The 25642-nt window shown below is 30.9% G+C and overlaps 2 protein-coding genes across 3 annotated transcripts in view; one reads left to right on the top strand and one right to left on the bottom strand.

The window, feature by feature from the left end:
• LOC129229694 (uncharacterized protein F21D5.5-like) overlaps positions 1-23914 on the bottom strand; it is a 33892-nt gene extending 9978 nt beyond the window's left edge. The window contains exons 1-11 of one of the 2 annotated variants that reach the window (XR_008581114.1): positions 23648-23914; positions 22496-22852; positions 20920-21095; positions 16725-16804; positions 13894-13972; positions 10510-10717; positions 8895-8962; positions 3871-3963; positions 607-699; positions 282-309; positions 140-199 (exon numbers count right to left, since the gene is read on the bottom strand). Coding sequence is in view for 1 of the 2 variants with exons in the window: in XM_054864056.1 (XP_054720031.1) it covers positions 138-199; positions 282-309; positions 607-699; positions 3871-3963; positions 8895-8962; positions 10510-10717; positions 13894-13972; positions 16725-16804; positions 20920-21095; positions 22496-22852; positions 23648-23798 (1395 nt within the window). In the remaining variant the exon portion in view is untranslated. Of the gene's footprint in view, positions 1-137; positions 200-281; positions 310-606; positions 700-3870; positions 3964-8894; positions 8963-10509; positions 10718-13893; positions 13973-16724; positions 16805-20919; positions 21096-22495; positions 22853-23647 lie in introns of both variants that reach the window. The other variant, XM_054864056.1, reaches the window with a different exon arrangement.
• Positions 23915-24444: 530 nt separating this feature from the next.
• LOC129229749 (apoptotic protease-activating factor 1-like) overlaps positions 24445-25642 on the top strand; it is a gene marked incomplete at its 5' end in the record, with an annotated part of 108278 nt that continues 107080 nt past the window's right edge. Inside the window, one exon of the mRNA XM_054864119.1 lies at positions 24445-24591. Within this exon, the coding sequence (XP_054720094.1) occupies positions 24445-24591 (147 nt within the window). The remainder of the gene's footprint in view (positions 24592-25642) is intronic.

Genomic DNA, 25642 nt, shown 5'->3' with positions numbered 1-25642 from the left:
ATGCTCACGAATTTAGGTTTAGTATTAGTTACAGGGAGAGGAGGAGTAAAAGTAATCAAACAATTTTTTTTTTTTTAATTTTTAATTTTAAAGCTTAACATAGTAAGTATTTCAAAGTATACAATAAATCTACTCACACGATTAATATGTACATATCCATTGGGAATTAAATAAAATGAAGCAAAATGAGATTTTCCAGCTATAGGATAAAAGAAATCGTCAAATTAATAACTAAAAACACATAAAAATATTACACAAATCGACAAGAAAGAAAAACTCACCAGCAGGAAATCCAACGAACACCACCACCTAGAAAAGAGGAATTTAAAATCAGTTAATGATTGAAAATTATTCTTCAATGAAAATGTTAGGATATATGAGTTTGCAAAAAATATAACCAGTTAAAAATCAAAATTTGAAAAAATGAGTAAAAACGTTTAGAAACTTTTTTAATTCCACAAAATTTTGGAAATATTCATATTAGACATGAAATTAAAAATTTTCAAATATTTATTGAAAATTCAAAAAATTCTTAATACCAACACATATGTAGAATGTGCACACAGAATAGAATAACAGAAAGGAAACTATATAGATGATTTTTACCTCAGACTGTGATGCTGCTATACTTTCTGATGATAATTCTGTTTTAGGCAAAGGTTCACATTTTACAGCAAGTGGCACATTTCCAATGTTCCTCTGAAATCAAATTTCATGTTTCATGTAGGAACTACCTATATATTTCACATGTATATAGCTCACATGACATTTCAAGGTCAGTATTACTTCATCTTCTTTTCTTTTAAAGAAATTGGTTTCTCGGCATGAAATGATTAATGGCACAAAAAGCAAAATATGCAAAAAGACAAACCAATTCATTTAGGAAAAGAAAACCTCTCTTCTGCTTTAACTTTAGTTTTGAAAAAGAAATGCAGTTAAGCTACAGCCAAACCAAGATTTTGCAAACTCTCTTAAAGCGAAATCTTGACTAACACAAAATAAATGTCATTCCCATTATATAAAGCTAAGAATTAGTGCATTCTGCATTTGTTTAAGAATAAGATGATTTGGACTGAATTCCACTTAAGATGAAAAACAAATTTTAAAGGTAAGAAAGAAAGAAAGAGAAAATACAGTTTTGGAAAGTTGAACGATCTTAACTTCAACACAAATTAGTTTCTAGTCATGCGCACTCAATTCCTGCACATCAGACACAACATAGAAAATTTATTCTTCTATTGGGGTGAATTTTGTTCAATACTAGTTCATTAGACTTAATATATGTCTTGAACATAAAATATATTAATATAAAAGCTTGTATGTGTATTTCTGTACAAAGGAACTTAAGTTCCTATATTTTTTGCAAGGTTAATACAAATATTTTTCTATGTAGATTAAAAATCTGCTAAACGTGAAAATCTGTTGAGGAGAAAATTTTTGACATCTATATCAAGATCTCATTAACAAGGTCGGACGGTACGACAAAATACTTAGCGATAAAGCTTTGAAAAAAATTAAGAGCAAATTGAATATAAATGCATTTCAAAATCAATCAATTCCATATAACTCTAACAAACTATGAGTCAACTTAAAAGAGTTCTCCAGTTGTTATATAAATCAATTAAGTAACCTGGACGACCAAGCCTCGCTCGGCTTAATGTTTTTCCTTTTTTTTTGTCCACTCGTGATTTTCTAAGGTTCGATACTTTTTCAAATATACTTAAAAAGCATCACGTTAACGAAATATTAAGGTTCTCGCCAGTCGTTGGATATGCTTCCAAAAAACGAGAGATATACATGTAATCACTTCATCAACATTATAATCAGTACCTGGACGACCAAGCCTCGCTCGGCTTTAAAAGAATTATTTTTTTGTCAACTCGTGTTTTTTTAGGGTTCAATACTTTTCCAAATATACTTGAAAAGCTTCACATTAACAAAATATTAAGCACTTGATCTCCTTATAACACTTAAGTATGAAACAAAGAAGATTTTGAATGTAATAAATCAACATTTTGTTTTAAACTATCTGTTACATTTGTTTCCGCTATACAATTTTCTTGTCGGTAATTAAAATTTTTTGACCTTGGAGCCAGTTTTGCTATGGTGAAATCGGTTTTTAACCGAATACTTCCTTTCATACTATGATGCGTTTTACGATTTTATCTCAATCGAGATTTTCTTTTTGAATAAGTACTTTTAGTGTAGTTGGTTACTTTATGCCAGAAAATGCTACATAGAGCATGATATCCATCAAAACTGATGATCCGCGAACCATTCCAACAAATGATAACAACTGTCTAAACAAAACATAAAGTCTCTAGACATATGTTTTTTCGAAATAAAATTTAGATGCGTGATTTAAAAAAAAGCCTTACATCGACTTGCATAGTGCTTTTGAATTTGTTTTTAGTCAAGTGTGATTGAAATGAGCCAAAGTGGCTAATATCAGCCAAGCCTGGCAACCCTAAGCAAGTTTAAAATTTTAAAGCGAGAAGAGACATATTTTCATTGTTATGGTTGCAAATTGTCTGCCTGATGCGTCAATTCAGTTTACTTCAAGGCTTAACTTAATTAGACTTTATATTAAAAAACTGTTTTTTGTAAAAAATCGCGTTTTTACAGAAAAAACACCGATGTAGATGAACTTAGAATGCTAAACTACAATTAAATCCAAAATTTTCACCGAACTCGTTAGAGCCGTTTCCGAGATAAGAAATATATACATACCCACAAGAAGTGCTCATTTAAAGATATAAGGTTTCAGCTATAAGAAGTCTAGTACTGAATATAAGCCTCCTCTCCCCCACAGTCATCCACACAGGTAAGCTCTGTGCTGGTTTTCGTATACATATTTAATGCACGGTATTGCCAAAACTAAGACCAAACATTGCGATAATAAATATGAAAAAATTGCTAGGATTGAAAATGCGCCGGGACCATCTTATAACACTAAAGTACGAAACAAAGATTCTGAATGCAATTAAATCAACATTTTGCTTTAAACTATCTGTTTCATTTTTGTTTCCACTATACAATTTCCCTGTCATTAATTAAAAGATTTTGAACTTGGAGCCAATTTTACAATGGTGAAATTGGTTTTAACCCAATACTTCCTCCCATACTATGTTGCGATTCACGATTTTATCCCAATCGAGATTTTCACTTGGAATAAGTACTTATAGTGTAATTGGTCACTTTACGCCAGAAAATGCTACATACAGCATGCTATCCATAAAAACTGATGATCCACAAACCACACCAACAAATTATAACAGCAACAGTCTTAACAAAATATAAACAGTTTCAAGAAATTTGTTTTTCGAAATAAAATTTAGATGCGTGATTTAAAAAACATATAAAATCACTTGAAATGTTAAAAAGAAGATAAATAAAATAAGACGGTCAAGCAATAGTTTTGCTTCAAAAAAAAAAAGCATTACATTGACTTACATAATGCTTTTGAAATTGTTTTTCGTCAAGTGCGATTGAAATTAGCCAAAGTAGCTAATATCAGCCAAACCTGGAAACCCTAAGCAAGTTTAAAATTTTAAAGCGAGAAGGGACAAATTTTTATTGTTATGGTTGCAAATCGTCTGCCTTATGTGTCAACTCACAATTTTTTTCAGGGCTGAACTCAATTAGACTTTATATTAAAAAACTCTTTTTTGTAAAAAATCGCGTTTTTACCGAAAAAACGCTGATGCAGATGAACTTAGAATGATAAACTACAATTAAATCCAAAATTTCATCCAAATTGTTACAGCCTTTTCCAAGATACGAAATATAAATATATATACATACCCACAAGAATTGCTCGTTTAAAGATATAAGATATTTTCTAAATTTAGTTACAAGATAAAAACTCACTGGATCAAAAATTGGCATTTTATAAGGAGCAGGCTTTTCACCGAGAAAAAATTCTTCAGGAGTGAAAAATTTTATTCCAACATTTAGTGCAAACTGAAAGTTAAAAGAAGACAAATGAAATATTATAAAGTAAATGTCTCATAATCATTTATTTAAGTACTTATAGTATAATTTCTGATACAATGCATAAAAAATATTAGAAAAAATATTATTTGATGTTTTATTTGAAACACGATATTACATAACTAAAAACTGAGCGTATGTACCTAACTATCTATCTATCTATGTTCGAGTTACTTCTCCCGAACGCCAGTAAACTGACCATTGAACCAGGTATCGAGATATTCCTAATTTTCCCATCTTTATGTTTGGCTATTTAACACAATCCTCCGATAATAATTAGCGGAAATATTAATTAAAAACTATTAATTACGATACTCGGATTTCGACATCAAATCCCTATTTTTCAAAGGCCATTCAAATTATTATTCAGTGCTTCATCTCAAATTTCCGTAACAAATTTTTATTAAAAATTTGTAGCGTGAAGAAAATCATTGAAAAGAAAGATGTTGCCTTTTTTTTCTTGAATATGAATAAATAAAATTCTGGCTTTTGTTTTAAGGCTTTTAGTGTAATTGGGCGAGTTAAAATGTTTCCTTTTTTGGTTATTTTTCCGCAATCTGCCCCAAAATTTTACTGATTTTTTATAATTTTTTTTTTCATTCAAGCCAGATTGCTGAACACGCATCACTTGACATAACTTTTATTTTCAAGGTAGACCATGAAAAGTCGGGCGATGCAGCTAGTATTTGATAAAGGGAGAGAGTTTTATTTATTATGAGAACAACATAGATCATAATTTAGTCTCAGTATCTAAAGTCTTTTTTTTTTCTTTTTTTTTCAATTAAATTAATAAATATAAGTTAAAGCTATAACTTCTCCACGGTTATTCTAATTTTTCTATGTCTTTGAAATGATTTAAGGCAGTAACTGGAACATCCATCCTTCAGTTAAAATAAGAACAATAAAAAAAACTCAAACTGCCATTTATTTAATTACTTTTCTCGTCCAATTAAAGATTTTATTTGCAAGTGGAAAAAGATTCACTTGTTCTCGATATAGCATGTAGAACAGATGCGAACTTGCACTGAAAATAAAAACTACACAGGTTATATTTAATTAAACAGCTATAACATACATCCTGTTATATTATTCTTATAATTGATTCGATACCATTAGAATTTCTTTCTTTCTCCCTCTCCCCCCCCCCCCTTTTTTCTTCTTTTTAGGCATCAATTATTTAGCTATTTAATTGTTAAAATTGTAAAATAATAAAATTTTCCGATTATTTATGTTCGAGGCATCCCCATCAATTGGAGGTTTGAGAAAAGGGGGGGGGGGAGGATTTTAGACGCATAATTTAGAGAGATATGATACTGTTTTGCCCATGATCTATACTTTATATTCCCCCCTCCCCCCTTTCCACACAAACACAGAACACATTAAAATGACAAGCACATTTAGATGAATCTAAAATTTATTTTTCATCAAAATAAACAATGCATTACATGTTCCTAAATTAGATTAAATTGCTTCGATCTACAGAGATATTGCCAAATATAATACACATTTCAATAACACTGATTAAATTTTTCTTTTTAGATCTAAAGAAGATTATCCTTATAATTCCTATAGCAACTTTCTTTTATTTTGGGGATTTCACAATTCATAAAATGTTTTTGTTTTCTTTTTTTCCAAAGTTGAACATCTATTTAGTTGAAACAAAGCAAAAAACATTGCTTACTGTTTTCATAGAAGTTAATTTAGTTTTTACTTTCTTATATTAACCTTAAAACTTAATTTTTACTTATGATACTTTGATTTTCATTTTGTCATTGATGAAGTTGCTTTTTAGGTATTATCAAGACAAAAATGTTCATTCCTTTTTGGCTAATTACATTTTACTTCAATTTATTTCATTAAAAGCAGATTTTACTTGACATCATTATTGAGTATGATTACTTTTCATTATTACTTATTTCTTCCATTTTTATCATATAATCACATTTTGATTTCAGGCCAAAAAATAAATAAATAAATAAAACTATGCAAAAAAAAAAAAAAATGCTTGAAACTTGTTGTTTTGATTTTGATGAAATTAATTTTTGTTGCTTTAACCTTCATTAAACTAAACTATAGTGTTTATTTATTTTGTTTTTTCTTTTACATAAGTAGTCATTATTTTTTGGGCGGTTAGGTTATGGTTTGTGATTTTCATACGAATCAAACTTTAAGAGCCTGTGATGTTTCTAAATTTTAGGGGTGATCTTTGATTTTAAATTAACAGCTTTTGACATATGATTTATTGTAAAGAATTTGATCAATTATAGGCAAAGTAATAAATAATCAACAGATAAAACTTCATTATCATTGGTAAACTGTTCTGAATGAAAAGATAATGCTTTTACTGAGTAATTGGAAACTATATTTCATTTTAAAAATGTGCAACAGTTTTTTATCACATGAAACAAATGAGCTTTTTTAGACAGAAGAGAAAAATAATACAGTAGAATACCGTAAAATTCCGAAAGTAACCCCCCTATTGATTATAGCCCCCCCCTTTTTTGCGGAAAGTGAACTCACTTTAAAATCCTGAATATACCCCCCTCCCCCTTCACCTGAAAATTTTCCGATCATCTTCATTTGCCATTCCCTCCAAAAAAAGGATACCGTATATACTCGCGTATAGGTCGATCTCGCGTATAAGTCGACCCCCCCCTTTTTCAGAGAAAAAATCCAGAAAAATCTAAAACCCGCGTATAAGTCGACCCCCATACTTTCCAAAAACATCGCGAATTATTTTCAAAGAAATTTCAAAATAATGAACACATTTATTTACAAATAAAATAGGAATTAAATAGGAAAACATTTCTAAAAGCCTTCAAACTCGGATTCCGAGTCGGACGCAAAAAAAAGTTTAAAATTAAAGCGCATTAAAGTCCGCTTCCGTCATCACCGCGTCATCCTATACATCGGCGGCTGCAGAATCGTCAATGATATCAAAGGATGCGTTCGACGAACCTCACCGGTCACCGGTAAGTAACCAGTTACTAACCGCGGCGTTCTAACCGGTCGCTCCCGGTCGTGCTCGTCGAACGCACTCTCAGTCTGAATGGCGTGACTGTTGACGATAAATATTTTAATACGTTTCACGATATTTGTTAATTGCTGATTTGATCCTTAATAAAGAGGAATAAAATTATCTTTACTTATGTGTATTATTTAGGTTATTTTAGTTATTATTTTTGAATAAGTTTACTTTTTCACACTAGCAACTTATCAGCGACTACCTGTAACCGCACATCGGCATTTCTCGTAATTTCCCAGCTCTCGTTGATCGAAAAAATTTTTTCGGAAAATTTGACCCGCGTATAAGTCGACCCCCCTTCCTTTGATCTCATTTTTTGGACAAAATTTCTCGACTTATACGCGAGTATATACGGTAACATTTTCTGCTTTACTTGGAAAGCATTTACAAAGCTTTAGTTTCCCCCTCAATGTCCAATTTTGCTTTTCTAAAAAAGAAAAAAGAAAGAAAGAAAGAAAACACATTGATTTAAACAAAAACAAAAAAAAAATGGTCTCCACGGTTTATTCCTTCCAAAATGTCTAGACTCCTTCTGATGCAAGGGCGCCTTTTTTTTTTTTGTTGTTGTTCATAAGTACTACAAAAGAAATTGATACAATTGTACTGCTTTCATTCATTTTGGAAGGAGCATTTTTCTTCTGATTAGTGAAACTGAACGATCTTAAATGCGGCGCCATTTTGAAAACGTAACGCCATTTTGGAAACAAAGTGTTGCTTAAAAAGTAGCGTGAAACTTAAAAATAACCTTTTTTAAAGGAGAAATAATGTAATTTAACGAGTTTAGGATCATCAGAAAAGTAAATTTTACTCAATCGAGTAAGAGATTTGTCTGTGTTTGCGTTCGCGAACTTTGTAAAGCTCAGTTTTCGAAATTACGATCTTCGTAACGAATTTGCGGCCGTGATTGCGATTTTTGCTTCTATTCTGAAACAGGAACATTAAGATTTTGTTTCTTTTACTGTAACCTTATTACATTCAATACATAATGAATTTTCAAGTGATAAATTATAGGAGTTTTGCCAATTTAAGGTGCAAAATCCTTTCTTTCAAAAAAAAATGGCGCCCTCATGCAATTTATTACTACTAGAAAATTATGACAGGTTTTTATTAATTAATTTTTCTCCTTTCATTAATATTAACTCTTATTTACTTATTATTTCTTTTCAATACTCTAAAATCAATACTACTAAAAACAATTATTTTTTGGCTAATTTTTCAGAAAAATCTCGATTATAACCCCTCCCTCCCCCTTCTGAAATCAACAAGTTTTGTTTTGAAAATAAGGGGTGTTACTTTCGGGATTTTACCGGTACCTTTATAATGCAATTCTCTATAAACCGCACAACTTTTCAAAAGTAAACAAAAGGTTTTGAAGTTTAAAAAATCCCTCTGTTTTGCTTTGCGAAGATAAAAATTTTTAGACAAATGAAATTTTGAAACAGTTTTACATCTTTCTATCTTAATTCAAAGTTTTTAAATGAAAATTAGAATTCACAGTAAACAGAAAACACTAGATGGCTCTTGAAAATGCAGCTGCAATGCAAACCATGAAGCCAGCAGAAGTGCAGGATAATTCACTTTCTTTTAATTGTGAAACAAATTTATTTGTGAATGACTAAGTGTAATATTAGTGCTCCTATAATCATTTCAAATAAAACATTCTGAAGTTCTAATATATAGATATATCTTGAATATTAGTTTCAAAATTTGTGAAATGATCTATATAACGCAAAAACCTGTACAACGTAAACGCTCTGGTCCCAAGGAATGCGTTATAATGGTCTTCTACTGTATACAAACACTATTTGTGTACCGAAATATTAATCAAGAACAATTTAAAAAACACTAAAAAAAGCAAAGAATGCTTTTTACTTACCAATCTGTCTGCACAAGAAAAGTCTTTTTTCTTCTTGGGTGCCCATTTTTCTGGTCTCCCAGCAGCATCTAAAGTCAATCAAAAAAGAAAATGCATTACAATAGCATAGGTATCAAAGCCCTTCTTAATTACATGTATATAATCAGGAAAAAAAAAGCAACTTTAACTAATGTAGAATACGTTTTCAACTAGGCTTCATTCATTTATTTCAAAATGCATACCTGCCAATCCCGAAGGAAAAAAAAAAGGCGATTCTACTATACGCTAGGTACATAGATAATTCCCTAGTAACAAATTTCACAACAAAACTATTATGTAACCCTATTAAATGCCATGAATATTAAATTTAAAATGAAATAGATTTTTTCAGATGTTTGCTAATCGGTAGCAGCAAGAAAATACAAATACTGCAAATGAAAAATCAAACAATATGGAATGCAAATGCTCAAAAATTCGTACATCCCCCCCAGCTCCCACCAAAAAAGTAGGTACAAAAAATTATTGAAATCCGGAAAAAAAATTTGAATAAATAATTGAAATAAAGGATAAAATAAGTAGGTGTAAGGTAGCATGTGTTGAAATAACTTCCAACTTTAAAAATTATTAAAATATTTTCAAGATGCAAAAGGATTGAAAATTGCTGCAATTTTTGTCAAAGTATGTGATTGGTTGAACAAGCAATGAGGAAAGCTTCCAAATAAATAAATGAGATATTAATTGGAAAAAAAAATTTTGAGCAGAACTCTAGAACAAATCAATTCCTTCAGCACACTGAATTTGGCGCTAACTTAAAAAAAAAAACACACACACACACAGAAATAGTCGGATTTTTCAGGAATAAAAAATTGAACTTCTGCAGCACACAAATAAATCAGGTAGGAAAATGGTATGATCAGCAGCTACTCTTTTTTAGCAAACCGACTTTTTTTGCTTATGAAAAAATAATGTTGACTTGCCCATGAATTTGGAGTTGGGGCATTCCACGGTATTTTCGACATTATGTAGAGTCCGTAACGTGACCTTTTTTTGCCATAACTTTTTAATTTACCGTTTGATGTGCAAATTATTTTAATTTGAGCTGGTGTGTTGGTAGGAGAAGATCAAAATAAAATAATATGCTAATCAAACAGTAAATTAAAAAGTTATGGCAAAAAAGGTCACGTTACGGACTCTACATAAATGTCAAAAATACCGTGGAATGCCCCTGTTGCAATTTGGTGCAGAAAACTTATTTTGAAACTCTCTAGGATGATTATTATAAAATTCCTATTCCTGGAAACAAAATTGGTTATAGCGCATATTCTTATGCACTGCACTGGAGTTCTACATTACCCTGGCACCTGGAATTGGTAGATGACTAGAAATGGGCGCCATCTATAGAGAAGAAAGCGAAACATTTTGATAGGCGATGGGAAAAACTGCAAAAAGGGTAATGGATGTAAAAAACGGAAGCCTCTCGTCAAAAACAGTAGAGTTGGCAGGTATGAAGATGTAACATTTTAAAATGAATTCTGCCATTTCAATGTGCCATCATGCTAAACAAAGCACTCAAAAAAGTATTAAGCAATCACAACCTTTACTGAAATTTACAAGAGAATGAAAAACAAATTCTTACCACCGACATAAACGCAAGAGTCAAGATCCACTGGCACATTTTGGTTGCATTTTTGAACAAAATAATCCCACATTCCAGTATTGGGCTTCCTGTACTTCCCGTGACCAGTTGAAACCAAAGCTTGGATCGGAATGCCCAGTCTCTGAATGATCCTTTCAACCTTCTTCTTGAAATCTGGTGCAGAGGTTTTCCCCCTTGAAATACCTTTCTGGAACAAAACATAATGATAGAATACTAGTGTCTGGTTTTTAAGAGGAAATCAAACTTTAAATCTGCTTTACCAAAAAAATTCTAAAAGTAAAATTCTATGCACTGATTTTATTTTATTTTTCTCATTTTAAAGTACAAGTAATATGAAAAAGACAAAAAACTGATAAACTAACTTGTTTAAAAGCAAATTTTCATTAAATTTAGAGAAAAGAAACATTGAACAATGCTGCCATGGGCAGGTAAACGGCAATGTCAGCAGAAATGATTTTTTGAGATATTTAAAGAAACTTGTTTTGTATTCAATACTAACAGCAGGGAAATGTTGGAATTAGACGTTTTTTTCGCACTTTTTTTCCAGCAGAAACCAAAAAAAAACAAGATTGTATAGTAAAGCTGAAGTACAATAGATGACAAAAATGCAAAAAAAGTGAAAAATTAAGTTTCTGCTCTTTACTTGCCCACGGCAGAAAACAGCAATGGTGATCCAAATTTACAACAGTAATAATACACACATGTTTTGGAATTCATTCTGAATACAATAGAAAAGTTTTGGTGAGAATTATCTTGAATAGCATTTGTATAAGCAAATCTGACTGCAAATTTAGACCAAATAGTGTTGGAATTTTTAATACATAAAACCGGTTAAAGTATATTTTCGGCTCAATATAGCACACACAACGCTGGCAGCAAAATATTTTTATTGACTTCATAGATTCAAAATAAGTTACACATTCCAAGGTTGGAAAAAAAAAACTTTTTTTTTTTTGAAAAAAAAAAAAAAAAAACAAAAAAAAAACTTTTTTTTTTTGTTTAAATTAGGTTTTTTGGTTTAAACTGGGTTTATTTGGATTTAAAGCTTTTTGTAAGAAGACCGCTTTTACTTTTGGAAATTCATGCAGTTTAATTATTTAATAGTTAATGAATGTTTAATATTCACATTTGTACTTAATTACTTGATGATTAATTAAATAATCAAAAGTAAAATTTCATAATTCTATTTCCTCATAAGTAGCACTTCCTATAGGAGAAATAATTTGAAAATCTTTTAACATCTAAAACAGTACCATAAATTTAATAAATAGACCTGGGCACGAATGAATAGTCAAAGAAATAATTTACGGTGAGATCTAAGACATAATTATAATTAACCAGGAATAAAATCTTGCAAATCAGTTTCCACAAAATTATAGCTTTCTTTGATACATACATAAGTAAAAGTGAATTCAAAATCAAGTATTCTGAGCATAGAAAGTATTTTGCAGTACCTACAAATGAATCAAAAATCTGATTCTGATGTACATTACACAGCTTTAAAAATGAAAAGATTAACACATATTTTGTTGACTCCTCCCATTTTGTGACATCTTTGATACTGAAAATCTGCCAATGCACCTTGGATCTATTACACTTGAGCATGGATTACTGATTTCAAGAAGTAAACAAGAGGCGGCGAGTGGGGCTTATAAGTGCGGTGGCAAAGTTTTTTAGGAAGTTGAAGACTATTTTAGGCTATCTTGAGTGACTTGGGGGGGGGGGAGGCTTTTGATGTTCTCTTGCATAAATGTTTTGGAATTATAGTTTTAAAAACACCATTTTAGTAGTGTTTTGTCAACATTTGATAAACAGAAAGGAATTTCCAGGGTTGTCCCCATAATGTTTTTTTTTTAAATAAATTCTAATTACTACTAATAATAATAAAATCAAAGTTTGGACTGTCTTAAGTAATGAAGGGTAAGAAAGGCTCTTCCTGAGAGAAAAAAATCTTAAAATGATGGGTTAAAGACGCAAATTAAAACCATCTTTAACAACCTTAGAGCAGGGGGTTTAGGGTTCGCTTCCAGAAATCTTGCAAGGTTTAAAACATCTTTTGAAAGATTTTTTCAGACTTCTCTTTTATTGACTGAAGGAGGAACAAAAGAGTTTTTGGAGGTTCTCCCAGTTTTTTTTTTTTTTTTTTTTTTTTTTTTTTTTTTGAACTGATGAAATCCTAAGAACTCAGTGTTGAACTTCCTTTGGGGATTTCAGAAAAAGATCTTCAGATTTTTTTTTTTTTTTTGCTTTTTAAATCGTAGTCTTAAAAACAGTTTCACACTATCTAGGGGGATTCTTTTCCTGAATTTTTTCCCTCAAACTGGAGTCTTTATAACGCAAATTTCGGTCATCCTTGAATTTAAAAAAAGGAGGGAGTGCACTCGGAGATTTTCTCCCGGAAAATTTTAAAAATTGAAGCTTTAAAACTGAAATTTTGAACTATATTTGGTGACGTTCGGGTAATCTCACCCAGAATATTTTGAAATTAAAATCTTAATGTTGAGGCAATCCTTGATGACGGAAAAAGTGTGGGGCTGATCGCCCCCCCCCCCTCCTGAATCGCCGCCACTAGAGTAAACCACTCAATCATCTTCATCTATACCACCTGAGTATAGCTCAAAGGATTTCAAGGGATAAACCACTCAAACAACTTGGCTTTGGACTGATAAAAGCTGAAGATGTTTATAATGACAGCCGTCACAGTGACCTCATTTATCTACATCAGGCCTGGATCCTGGGGCAGGCAAACTAGGCGGCCGCTTAGGGCGGCAAATTTCGAAATTGAAACATTTTTTTTTTTAAGTATGAATATTTGTTTCATCATCATAAGATTCATTGCTTCAAATGCTAGCAAAAAATAATAATTTAGAGTGTGTACCAGTGCTTGGATATGCAAAACATAGTTCGTAATTCAACAAGAAATTCAATTTCATTTTAGAGGCGGCAAGTTGCGGCATTTGAAAGTCTTTTGAACATATAAATATATGTTTCAGTGCCATAAGATGCACTATTTTAATGTTGAAAAAGATAATTTAAAGTGTGCACCAGTGCTTGGATATGCAAAACTCAGTTTGGAATTTAACTAGAAACTCACTTTAATTTTAAGCACTTTACTATGATTTTTATTTTATTTATACATTATTTTTTATATTCATATTAATTATTCAATGGGGGGGGCACTTATCAATATCGCCTAGGGCGGCAGAACTACCAGAGTCGGCTCTGATCTACATGTAGAAAATTACTATGCAACACTGCATTAGCCTTGAACTTTTTAAAAACTTTCCAGATAAATCTAAAATTACACACCGGTTTCGTAACTACTCCAATTAAAACGTATGGATAAAGACACAATAAACAAACCTGATTTGTAAAAAACACAATTTTATAACCATCCGATGCTAATTTTTTCAATTTTCCAGGGGTTTCAGGAAACATAATCCTAGAACATAAGTGAAAAGAGACTTAAATTTCAAGTAGATATACAACTGTAGAGAAACCAATCAAATTTTGTTTCAATAAACGAAATAATACTTGTAGATCATTTTTTCAATAATTGTATCATCAAATATAATACAAGTAATGTTTGTTTTTTACTTTCAGAGTGACATTTAACAATACTGAAATTAGGCTCGTTAACTTCACAAAACCAAAAAACAGGAGAGATTTCTGTACCTCAGAACTGAATAAATGTTGCGTCTGAAATGAGAATTTTTTTCATCTGCATACAATATATAAGCTATAAATTACATAAATATTAATATTCAATAGATAAGACTTGTGAATGTGAACAAACAACGATAAATGAAGAATGATTAAGGAAGTTTTCATTCATTCTAAAAAGGAAATCATATTGTTTTTCATCTTTGTCTTATCTTAAATACAACACATCAGTTGCTAAGTATGTTCATACTTGTCTTTCTGATTTGCCCATTTCAATGATATTAATTTTTGTGCTTATAGGGTAAATCATTATTTATGGGCATGTTTAAGGGTTTTTTTTTTTTTTTTTCAAGTTCGGATTCAAAAGTTGCAGTTCCAGTTTGTGGAAAAACTCATTCCAATGGTATTAGAAAATTAGATATTGCACTTTTATAGCTATGATATTTTCATTAATTTTCATTGACTTTATATATATATATATATATATATATATATATATATATATATATATATATATATATATATATATATATATATATATATATTTCTTTTTTTTTTTTTTTTGTTTAATAAATTGGAATATCCTGGTTTTGAACCAAACTCAATAACTCTATGGTATAGGTTTGATTAAAAATAAATTTTGTATTTTTAGCAGCTATTTCAGTACCACTGGTACAAATGTGTCCTTTTAAAATATACCAGTGAGGCATATACACCACATTGAATCTCTTCCAATCCCTGGAAATTTTGCTCTTGAAAACATGATTAGTAATAAAAGGATTGCCCAAGAAATGCAGGAAAATGCTACATTTGCAATACATTGATGTGCCACCAGGGTTCGAAAATATCATGATATTTTTGAAAATATCAAAAATATCCGATATTTTGATAAATATCGGATATTTTGATATGTATCCGATATTTTCAATCAACACAAATTAAAGTTTTTAAAATAGTTAATGCATCCTCAAATCATTCTTTTTTTCTTATATTATTATCACAATATGTAGACAAAAAATTAAGGTCTCTTTCATTATTTTTTGTCTAATATATTTACATTTCTATCAATTTTAATGGAGTTAATTTAGCATTATCTGTTTTACTCATTTTCTTTCTGTTAGCTACTTTTGCAAATTTATGATTCAGAAGTAAAAAATGTGCAGTAGTTGGTGCATAGTCATGACATAAGACAATTTTTTTCCTGATCAACGTTTAATACTTAATGAGGAACTTTCAATAGGTATGAATTAAAACTGTTATCAATAATTTTATGAACCTCTACGTAGTATAAAATGAAGGCTCCAAAAAGCGTCTGTGTGTTTGAACTCGCAAAACTCGAGATCTATCCAGCTGATTTCGCTGAAATTTTCAGTTTGTTCCTTTAAGTCCTGAAAAGTTTTGCAGACCAGTTCGAAAAATATTCGATGAATAGTTCCTTTTCCATTCTAATTTTGGCCCGATTTTCACATAAGTTCCTTAATATGGGGATAAAAATTACTTGCAAATATTAATATCACATATCGTTAGAAAGAGTAGAATTTCCCGCGTTCTACACAATTTGTTTCAATGCTCTAACCTACTCACAGTGGGAGTTATTTGCTTTTTTAGCTCGAATTTTTTTAGGCTTAGTGAAATTTAGGCACTACTTTCTTCATTAAATCTATCAATAAAGAGTGAAGGAGTTGTCCCACAGTTCTCTTTCTGACACCATTGGAAAAAGTGATATTTTTTATTTCAGATCCATCTCGATTTATGGTCAAAAAACTAAGCATCTATCTCAAAAGGAAAAAAAGTTACAAGCCTTTTTAAACCAAGCTGAAAAAATCTCATTTCCATTCAAATTGTTAACCATTTTCTTTCGCATATTCATTTCTTAAACTTATTTTATTTTGTGTCTCCATGGTTACGCTTTTTAAATCCATCTTTCTTGATTTAATTTCTTAAAAGTATTTTAATATCTGTCGTCACTGTTTGGGAGAAAAATTTTGCATGGTGTTTTTTTTTTCTTAATTTCTTTATTTAAGCCTGATTGTTGAATATACGTCATTTGAAACAATTTTTTATTTTTAAGGTGGACCAGGCAAAGCAGCCAGTATAAAATAAAAAGGAATATTATGTAACTTTGTTATATTGATGATGTAATGATACATTGTAAAAATACAGTACAGAACTTTTTGGCTATTTTTAATAATAAATGAACAATATTAATATAATTAATATAATTTTTACATTGAAAATACTGTAGTCGAAAAAATAAATATTGAAAGTATCAAAATGTCATGATATTTTCAAAATAAATATATCAGATATATATCGACTGATCCGTGAAGCCTGCCTACCACACCTGTTATTCCCACAGTTATGTCAAATGCAGTGCACATATCTCTATAAACTACAAGATGATTTAAGTTCCTCAAAAAAAAAAAAAAAAAAAAAAAAAAAAAAAAAAAAAAAAAAAAAAAACATTGAAATATCTCTAAAGGGGAAAAAAATTAATAAATATATGCAAGAAGAAAATAAACATAATTCACCTCCAATCATTTGTATCTGTAGGGAAAACTTTTCCAGTTTTAGTTGTGATGATTGTGTGATCTAAATCAAAAGCTGCCACCTAAATGTATCAAAAAATATATATATATATATAGTACAAGTATTTTAAACACAGTTCTATTTTGCATATAACCTCAAAGAAAAAATTTTTGTACATTCGTTAGAACTAGCAAGATAATCAGTATAAAGAGAGGATACTAGGGCTGGGTGATAAATCGATGTATCACCAAAAAACAGTGTGTATCCCATACCGTTAAACAGGTTTAGAATTTATTTCTAAACTGATGAATCGATGCTGCTCCGATGTCCACAGTTCCTGCCGTTTTAATCTCGTATATTTTTCACACTGATGTTAATTAGCAGTGTATTAATCCAATCTGGCTTAACAATGAAGGTGCAAACAGTTTTCACAAACTTGCACTTTTTGCACTGCTTTAAAATACAGTGAAACCTCTGTAAGTTGACCACTTGCGGTGCAGTACTTTGGTGGTCAACTTAGACAGGTTGTCAACTTATAAAGGGGGTAATGTTTTTTTTTTTTTTTTTTTTTTGTCATTTCTTGCACCATGTATTCATTTTTTTACTAATTGACACTTACTCTTTCTGTTCAACTCACTTTCATTGTTTAGTATTACTTTGAAACAATAATTTAAAATGTCATTCAAATATTTTTAAAGATTATTTTCTCAGAATGACGTATAATGTGTCATGCAAATTTAAAATTTCAGTAAATTGATAAAAAAAATCTTATTGTTTATGAAAAGTTATTTATTTGATATTAATAGTTCCTAAAAATTCATAGCTAATCAAAAATTACAAATTTTTCGCTTTATTTTTTTTTCTCATATACATTTATAACCCCATGATGATATACTTTTCAACAAAATAACTCCTTATTGATGTTTGGCGCACTTATTAGACCAGTTTTGGAAATTCCATATTCCCCCAGCTAATTTTCTCTGGATTTCTTCCTTTTCAATTAATTTTAATATATCATACTTTTTATCAATCTCAAGTTCAACTAACTTTCTTTTTGAAGTCATTTTATGTAAAACTATAACACAAAGAGCAACAAGCTGGGCTCTCATAGTTCAAAAAGGCAGTTGAAAATGAAAATGTTCTATCTCTTAATCCCTTGCACCAGAAATACTGCAATGCAAGTAACTTTACTCTTTAGCACAATTCCATTGTTGCCACAAAATATTGCAATTGGAAAAAAAATACTTTGTGTTTTTCTATTGACACATGTTTTCATTGAACATAGAGCACAAAAGTCAATCTCAAATAGAATAAAAAAAAAAAAAAACAAGTTTGGAGAATAAAAGGGTTCTTAGTAGTTTTCCCATGTGTTTAAACTCAAAAGGAGGTTCAGTTATGCTGCTCTTTCATTTAGTTAGTAAAACGCTGGTCTGGTATCAAAAATGTTCTTGGAAAGCTATAAAAAAAATAATAAAATAAAACAGTTTGCTAAGTAAAATTTAAAAAAATAAACCAAGTGGTCAACTTACAAAGGGTTTTTTACAATGCTCCAAACCAAATTTGGTGTTCATTAGTGGTCAAGATAGACAGGTGGTCAAGATAGAGAGGTGGTCAAGTTACAGAGGTTTTCCTTCATTATATAAGATAGGACTAATTCCGTTCCTGACAAAAGCGGTCAACATAGACAGGTGGTCAACTTACAAAGGTGGTCAACTTTACAGGTTTTACATAATAAATTTTTTTTCTGGAGCTGGAATCTGTTAATTCTTTTCTTGCATGATATACAATTTTTAAATATCATATAAACTATTTTGTAAAATTCAAATAAGCAAGTTTAATAAAAAAAAATATTGTGATGCATCGCTACATTGCGATGTAAGGTTGGCGATGAATCACGAAGTAGAAATTCCTACATTGTCCAGCCTAGAGGATACAGATCATTCTAAATCGTGTGAGCTATTATACGATGATCACATGAAAGTGGATGGCTGCTTATAAGTGCCATGAGCATTCTACCTGATCATGGTTGATATTACTTAATTTCTAATGTTTGATCAACAAAAGGAAACATATATTCAGTACATTATCGCCCATTAGCCACGGCTAAGGCAGAAATACATGAAATACACCACCAGCTCAGTCATTCCAGCCGAGGACTGCAGTTTCATGCTTATTAGCACTCATCAGTCCGGCATAGGAAAGTGACTGAACTGGAGATGAAAAACCTCTTAAGGAAGCCAAGAGTTTTTACTAGCTACCAGTTTGTTTGGCACTCTTGGCTTCCTTAAGAGGTTTTCCATCTCCAGCTCAGTCACTTTCCTATGCCGGGCTGATGAGTGCTAATAAGCACGAAACTGCAGTCCTCGACTGGAATGACTGAGCTGGTGGTGTATTTCATGTAAAAGAAAACATGTCTGAGAAAGCAAATTGATGCTTTTAGCACTTAAAGATTAAGCTTGATTACAGAAAGATTTTCTACTGAGTTTTTACTTTTTTCCCTTTGTTTAGAGACTATTATAGACATAGGGAAAACCAGTGAATGAACAAATAGGTGCAGTTTCATCATAATAACTTGGCACATGATAGTAAAATTAATTTAACTGATATTCATATGCAATTGTTTGTGAAAGATTTCAAAAACTTTCATGGTTATGCGTAAGGTGTTTGAAAAAAATGTGCGCAGATTGAGTGAATGAACACACTTAACCAATGGAAAACTGCAGTCCTCAGATGGAATAACTGAGCTGGTGTTGTATTTTAAGTATTTTCAAGTTGTTTACTTTTTGGAAATACATAGAAATAAGTTATAATTTCCAATTTATCTTAGGGAATAAATTTTTAAAACCTTATTTTTTTCAACTAAATCAAGAACTGGTGATTCATTGGTACCCTACCATATAAAACTTATGGATAAACTTTAACTCAATCCATCAAATCATTGATTTTAAGGAAAAACTCACTAAGTGCATTCATTTTAAGTCGATTTTGAGGTGTTAGCACATTTGGTTATTGAAAGCTGGGATGATTAAATACAAAATTACAATGATGCAAGCTTAAAACAAAACTTGAACATCAAGAAAAAAATTATTGCAAAAAAACCCGCCCATAGTTTTCCCTTTAATAACAATTTTTTACATTTCTTCCACGTTTCCAGAAAGTAATCTAAGCGCACTTAGTGAGTTTTTCCTCAAAACCAACAAAATACACAACTCTTTAATGACCTCTTATCAATGTTGCAGGTCATATTCCTTTCAAAACGCAATTTCTTTAACACATAAGAAGTACAATAAAAATAAATGCAACAGATGGTAATTTAAAGCAAAAATGAGATAAGCAAAACATTGAATTTTGAATTGTTGAAAGCTCAATGCCACAGTACATACTGTCTGACCTGGAAAGCCGTGACTAGCACCATTGAACGATTCTATTTTAAAAAGGGGTGAGAGCTTGAATAAGAAAATGCACCATGGCAGCATTTCTGCTTTACTGATAAGGAAGGGGAATAAATTTAAAAAAAAGAAGCCTCAACTCAAACCAACACCTCTAATAAACGAATCCAACGGAAAACAAAACAAAAAAAAAAAAAAAAAAAAAAAAAAATCCCCTCACATTCGTTATTTTTCTTATCAATATCTCCCCTATTTTGATAAAATCAGAAGCAACCTGACGCATGCTGCGCAAATTCGACGAAGGTCACGGTTTAAAATATCAAACAGTAAATACATCTATACATATAAAACCAAGCCTGTCATTTAGAGGGTCAGTGTATGCCTGTCATTGCACCCCCCCCCCAACCCGGCCCTCAGCTTGAGAAATTAATGTATTTACAGGTATGTGGGCATGGTTTTTGTTCTTTTTTGATGTAACACACATTGAGTATGTACCTTAAGTTTTAGCGTGTATAAAACTTTTTCAAAACATTTTAAAGAAATAAATACTTTAATAAAAACTTCATCCATCCTATACTTTACAACTTAAAGTTTATTCCTGCATAGACTGTAATAAAAACAAAACACTTTAATTTTGAAAACAACTTGAAATATTTAAGAGGTTTTTATCTAAAACAAATACAAAAAAAAAAAAAAAACTATCATTAAAAGAAAGAAAATTTTGAATATACCCTAAAGAATCTTCGTGGGTATGACAAAATTATTTCCTTTCAATAAAGATGAAAATAATTCCATTCAGTAATCAAACCTTTTCTGCTCCTTTCATGTAAGCTGGAGTAAAAATTAATATTTTACTATGATCATATTCTTCCCAAGTGTCTGTGGTTGATAACGCTTGAAAGTCATCTACAACAGTTTTGCGCAAACCTTCAAGTTTTGCTTCAATTTCTTTCTGCCGCTGCAGTTCATCATCAGATGATTCATCTAAAAAGAAAGTAAGGAACAAAAACTACTATGAAATTCATGAATAAGGAAAGATCAGTTATTAACAGGGTTCATAAGTTTTTTTTAAATCAAAAAGTTGGGTTTTTTTCTATTTAAATCCAATTTTATTTTTTAATTTAAATCGGTTTTTTTTTATTAATCTTCAAAAATTTGTAGATATTACTTAACATTTATAAACATAATATATTTCATACAACGATAAATCGATTTAGCTTAATTTTGAAATTAAAATACGTTCTGTAACTATTCAATAAATTTTTAAGATTTATAAATACTTTATAATGCTTAGATAAGAAGTGATTTTGTTTTATGCTTTGCTTAAAGATAAGCAGGCATACCCACCTACGGGAGGGGGAGGTCAAGGCACAGATTGCGCCATTGAAATTTTTAGGGGGTGTATAGAGGGGTATTTTCCCCTTTTTTGGGCAGGGGCTCTTGCTTTGGGGGGGGGGGCTTTGTGAAATTTAAGGGGTGGGTGCTCTGTTGCCCTTTGAGGGGGGGGCACCCCTGAAATAAGGTTTCCAACATCATGTACATTTTTAGTGTATAAGAAATGTGTTGAGCAATTTTCTTAACTATAGCAGTGATGGTGTATAAAAAAAAACACTTTTTTTTTTTTAAACTAATCTTGGAGTAAAAGCAATATTGCAAGAGTGAAAATCTGTTACACATACAGAAAAAGAGATCTATGTAGTTTTGCCTGCTGAAGTTAAGATAGTATAATGCAGTGTAGTTAAATTTAGAGCAATACATTTTAAAAATGCAAAATTAATTTATAAAAATAAAATGAACTGATTTTAATTAATGATTTTGTTATAAAAATCACTTTATTCAAATCAATTTGCTTAAATAGATGATTCTTTAAAAAAAAATCACTTGATTTAAATCAAGATTTTAATCATAATTTAAATCAAGCTGATTTAAATCAACAAACCCTGGTTATTAATTTAAATAATACATTTTTCCAAGAAAACATGATAAAATAGCTTTCTAATAATCATTAGGTAGTTCAAACTACCAGTTCATTTCACTTTTAATTTGAAGATTTGCCTTAAAAATGAGTCACTATACCAGTTATGTTTGTGATCCTCGAGATCCCTACAACAATAAATTTTAATCGGGTTTAAATGCCACGAAAAACTTTGGCAAGAGGGTTTCTCAGAACTCTCCAATTTCAGCTTGCTAGTAATAGACCTCTAGATTTCAGGACTCACAAATTTTACATGTGTCTTCTGAAAGTTATTGGTGGGTATTTGGCTGAATCAGGCTCTGAACCATAAACCCTCTGATTTTGAGCCCAGTGAAATATACACTAGGCAAGTAAGTTTAGGTAAAATCATCAAAAAAAAAAAAAAAGGAAATAAAGGGTTAATAGTTACCTTCAGCTATTGATTTGGCTGCAGATTCATCTGGTTGACAATCAGCACTTCCGTCACCCGAGGCTGAAGATGCCGATTCTACTAACGAAGCATTGGGAGCCTCATCCACTTTTAGCTTTTTGTTGGAATTATGAGATGAATGCCTTGGATGATGTCTGTGCCTCGTAGAATGATCATGATCTTCATCCAAAAATTCGACTGTATATTTCAGATCATCTTTTATCAGATTAACACTAGCACCATTTGGAACTTCAATGTGTTCCTGAGCAGCAACCAATTTATTTTCTATTTCTGATGGATTGGGTCCAAGTTGAAGAATTGAAGCTTTCTGTTCACTATAATCAGCAGTTATTTGAACTAAATCAAAGAAATGCAATGAAAACAACTTTCAAAATTTATTACCACTTCAAGACAGTTTCAAAAATAATAACATAATATAAAACAATTAATCAGTACTGGAATTACCTATAAGTATAGTAAGATAAAAGTATCTGCACACATAGCTCAAAACTATCTCCAGGAATGAAAATCAACATGCAGTGGGCAGGTAAAATTTTTAGTAAGAGAATGTCTTCTGTGCTTCCAATCATGCATTCATGAAAGCAAAAATGAACATTTTTCATTAATTTATCTCAAAATTTTGAAGATAATCGGTGTTTAATATGGATATTATTAACAATTTTCAGGAAATGCACATATCTACAGCAAATGTATCTGCACAGCATCAAATGTATCCACGCAAAGAAGACGTGCGTCTATATTATCTGGCTATGCCCATAAGATAAAGAAGTTATTGCTTAGAGACCTCCAAATCCTGGAAAAATGCATCATTTGTTCCTTAAAAACTATTTATAAACTTGAGAAAAAAAATCAAAGTGCCTGAAATACCTGAAAATTTGCAAAAATGCAAATATAAACCCTGTATTTTAAATTCGTTTTATAAATATTCAAATTTTCAACAATCGCATTTGATGGAGAACCACTTTCCCAAGCTTAGTTCTTTTTTCCCGGTCAGTTTTCAAGGAGGGGATCTGAGAAAGGAAATAGGGTTCTACATTTTAGCCCCAAACAAGCACAGCGCAAAATAACAAGTTTAGTTTATTCAGAATAGAGCACAAATATTAAAACATTTCGCCATAAACTTTTACATACTTTGGGCTTTTGAGCATCTTCGTTCCCGAATTTTAGTTTGCAGGCCTCTGCCAACAATGGTAGGAGTTTTATCTGGAAGAAAGACATCTCGGTATTTGTAATTTCTACTGCGCAATATACAGCTACGAATAACTTTAGCATTTGCAGACATCAAATGAACAAAATTTAAACGGTTGAAGAAATATAAATTTCAAAAGAAATGCGAGAATATAAGAGGGAAAGTTCAAAAATCCGCGAATTTATTTACAAACAAATTTGACACATGGATAATACAACGTTGCCAATTAAGAAATCGTAATTCACAGAATTCACGAAACTGTCACCTCAAAATGTTATATTAAGAGCCTAAAGATGGCATCACTTTTCGCGGCATGGTCGAAAACAAGTTTTGAATTGACAGACAGAGGAATGATTCATGTGTTGGTTTTAAAAAAAAGATGATTAGTTGATTAATGACGCAAAGTAAATACTTTTATCAGATAACAATATGATTCGCAAAAGCATTGTTTTCTTTTTCTACGCATAATAAATATTCAATTTAATAAGTTTCTGTATGGTATGTTATCGTCTTACATCTACATTGGATTAAATCCCTTGTATTTTCTTATCTGATCCGAAGTTTTTCTTAATTATTTAAATTATCTCTAAAATTTAAGTATTTCTGAAAGCATGACATGCTTTTCTGGCAGGAATCCTTAGTTAAATTATTTTATTAAAATATCTCTTGTCCAACAAAAGCTCATTTTTATTTTATATTTTAATGAAATAATTACTGGCTATGAAAATTTTATTTAATTTTTTTAGCAATGAATGCTGCAGACCGATTTAGATTGCATAAAGAAAAGCAAGCATTTCTGGACGATTTAAGACCCAAATATATTCTGACTTATCTGGTGGAAAATTCAATTCTTTCCAAGTACGAGAGTGAATTGATATCGTCTGAGGTATGAACCAGTTTTCAAATATATTTTTATTCGTGTTGCTTCTTCAAAATTTCCTTAAAAATTTTGCAATGAATTGGTTAACATTATGAATTTATGAAGACTTTCTTGAAATATTTAAATGGCACACAATTGCAAATATGCCATGAAAGCATACTATAGTGTTTCTCCAAGACCAAAGAAAAGGTAAGATGCTTAGCTGAAAAAATAAAGCGACGAACATGTCATGATTACAAATTAAACACAAAGGGGGGGGGGTCATGATCCCCCCCTAAGTTGTCAATAATATCATCCATTCATTCAGTGTTCAAATACTATATGAATAAAATGTGAATTGTTGCAGTAATATTTTCAACTCTTTAATTATGGTTGAAAGTAAATATTTAAAATATTACCTCCCCCCCTCCCCCTTTCATTGCTTTATGAAAATAATTGCACTAAAACTTACAAGTTCTAAAAAATCAGTTTTAGACTGTCTTCTGTGAGGTCCAGGGTTGCCAGATTTAAGAAAAGTAAATACGGGACAGGGCTTTTAGGAGAGAAAAGGAGTTGGGGGGGGGGTATTCTTGGAACGGTCTATTCATGATGAATCTGAAAAATTCAATCACAGAAAAGCATTATCAAAGTGTAAAAATCGTTTTCAATGCGATTGACGATGCATGCGCACAGATATATTTCCAACACAAGCAAATCGCCGGTCTATATATGACGAGTGAAAATTGCTTCAACATTTGAATGGAGCCATTGCCTGTTTGGGGATATTTTGATAGTTGAAATGGAAACCCTAACTTCAGTGGATGAACCCTAAACTCCAGTAGATAGCGTTCATTGTTTACCACTCTTCATTCTCCTCAAATGACAGTCTTACCAGTAAAACAGTTACGTTATCGGATCCAGTTCAGCCCTGTCGAAATATTTCCCTGCATGTCAAACATTACCAAAAAATATTATCAAATTATCATGCTGTGGAGCGAGTTCTATTGTTGAGGACGTCAGGAGCATTACTCAATCATTTGCTATTCTATTTATGTATATGAAGATTAGTCTATGAGCA

The sequence above is a fragment of the Uloborus diversus genome, chromosome 9, assembly GCF_026930045.1.
Source record: "Uloborus diversus isolate 005 chromosome 9, Udiv.v.3.1, whole genome shotgun sequence".
Lineage (NCBI taxonomy): Eukaryota > Metazoa > Arthropoda > Arachnida > Araneae > Uloboridae > Uloborus > Uloborus diversus.
The sequence above is the reverse complement of the archived record's forward strand: the minus strand, read 5'-3'. Positions and strand labels throughout refer to the sequence as shown.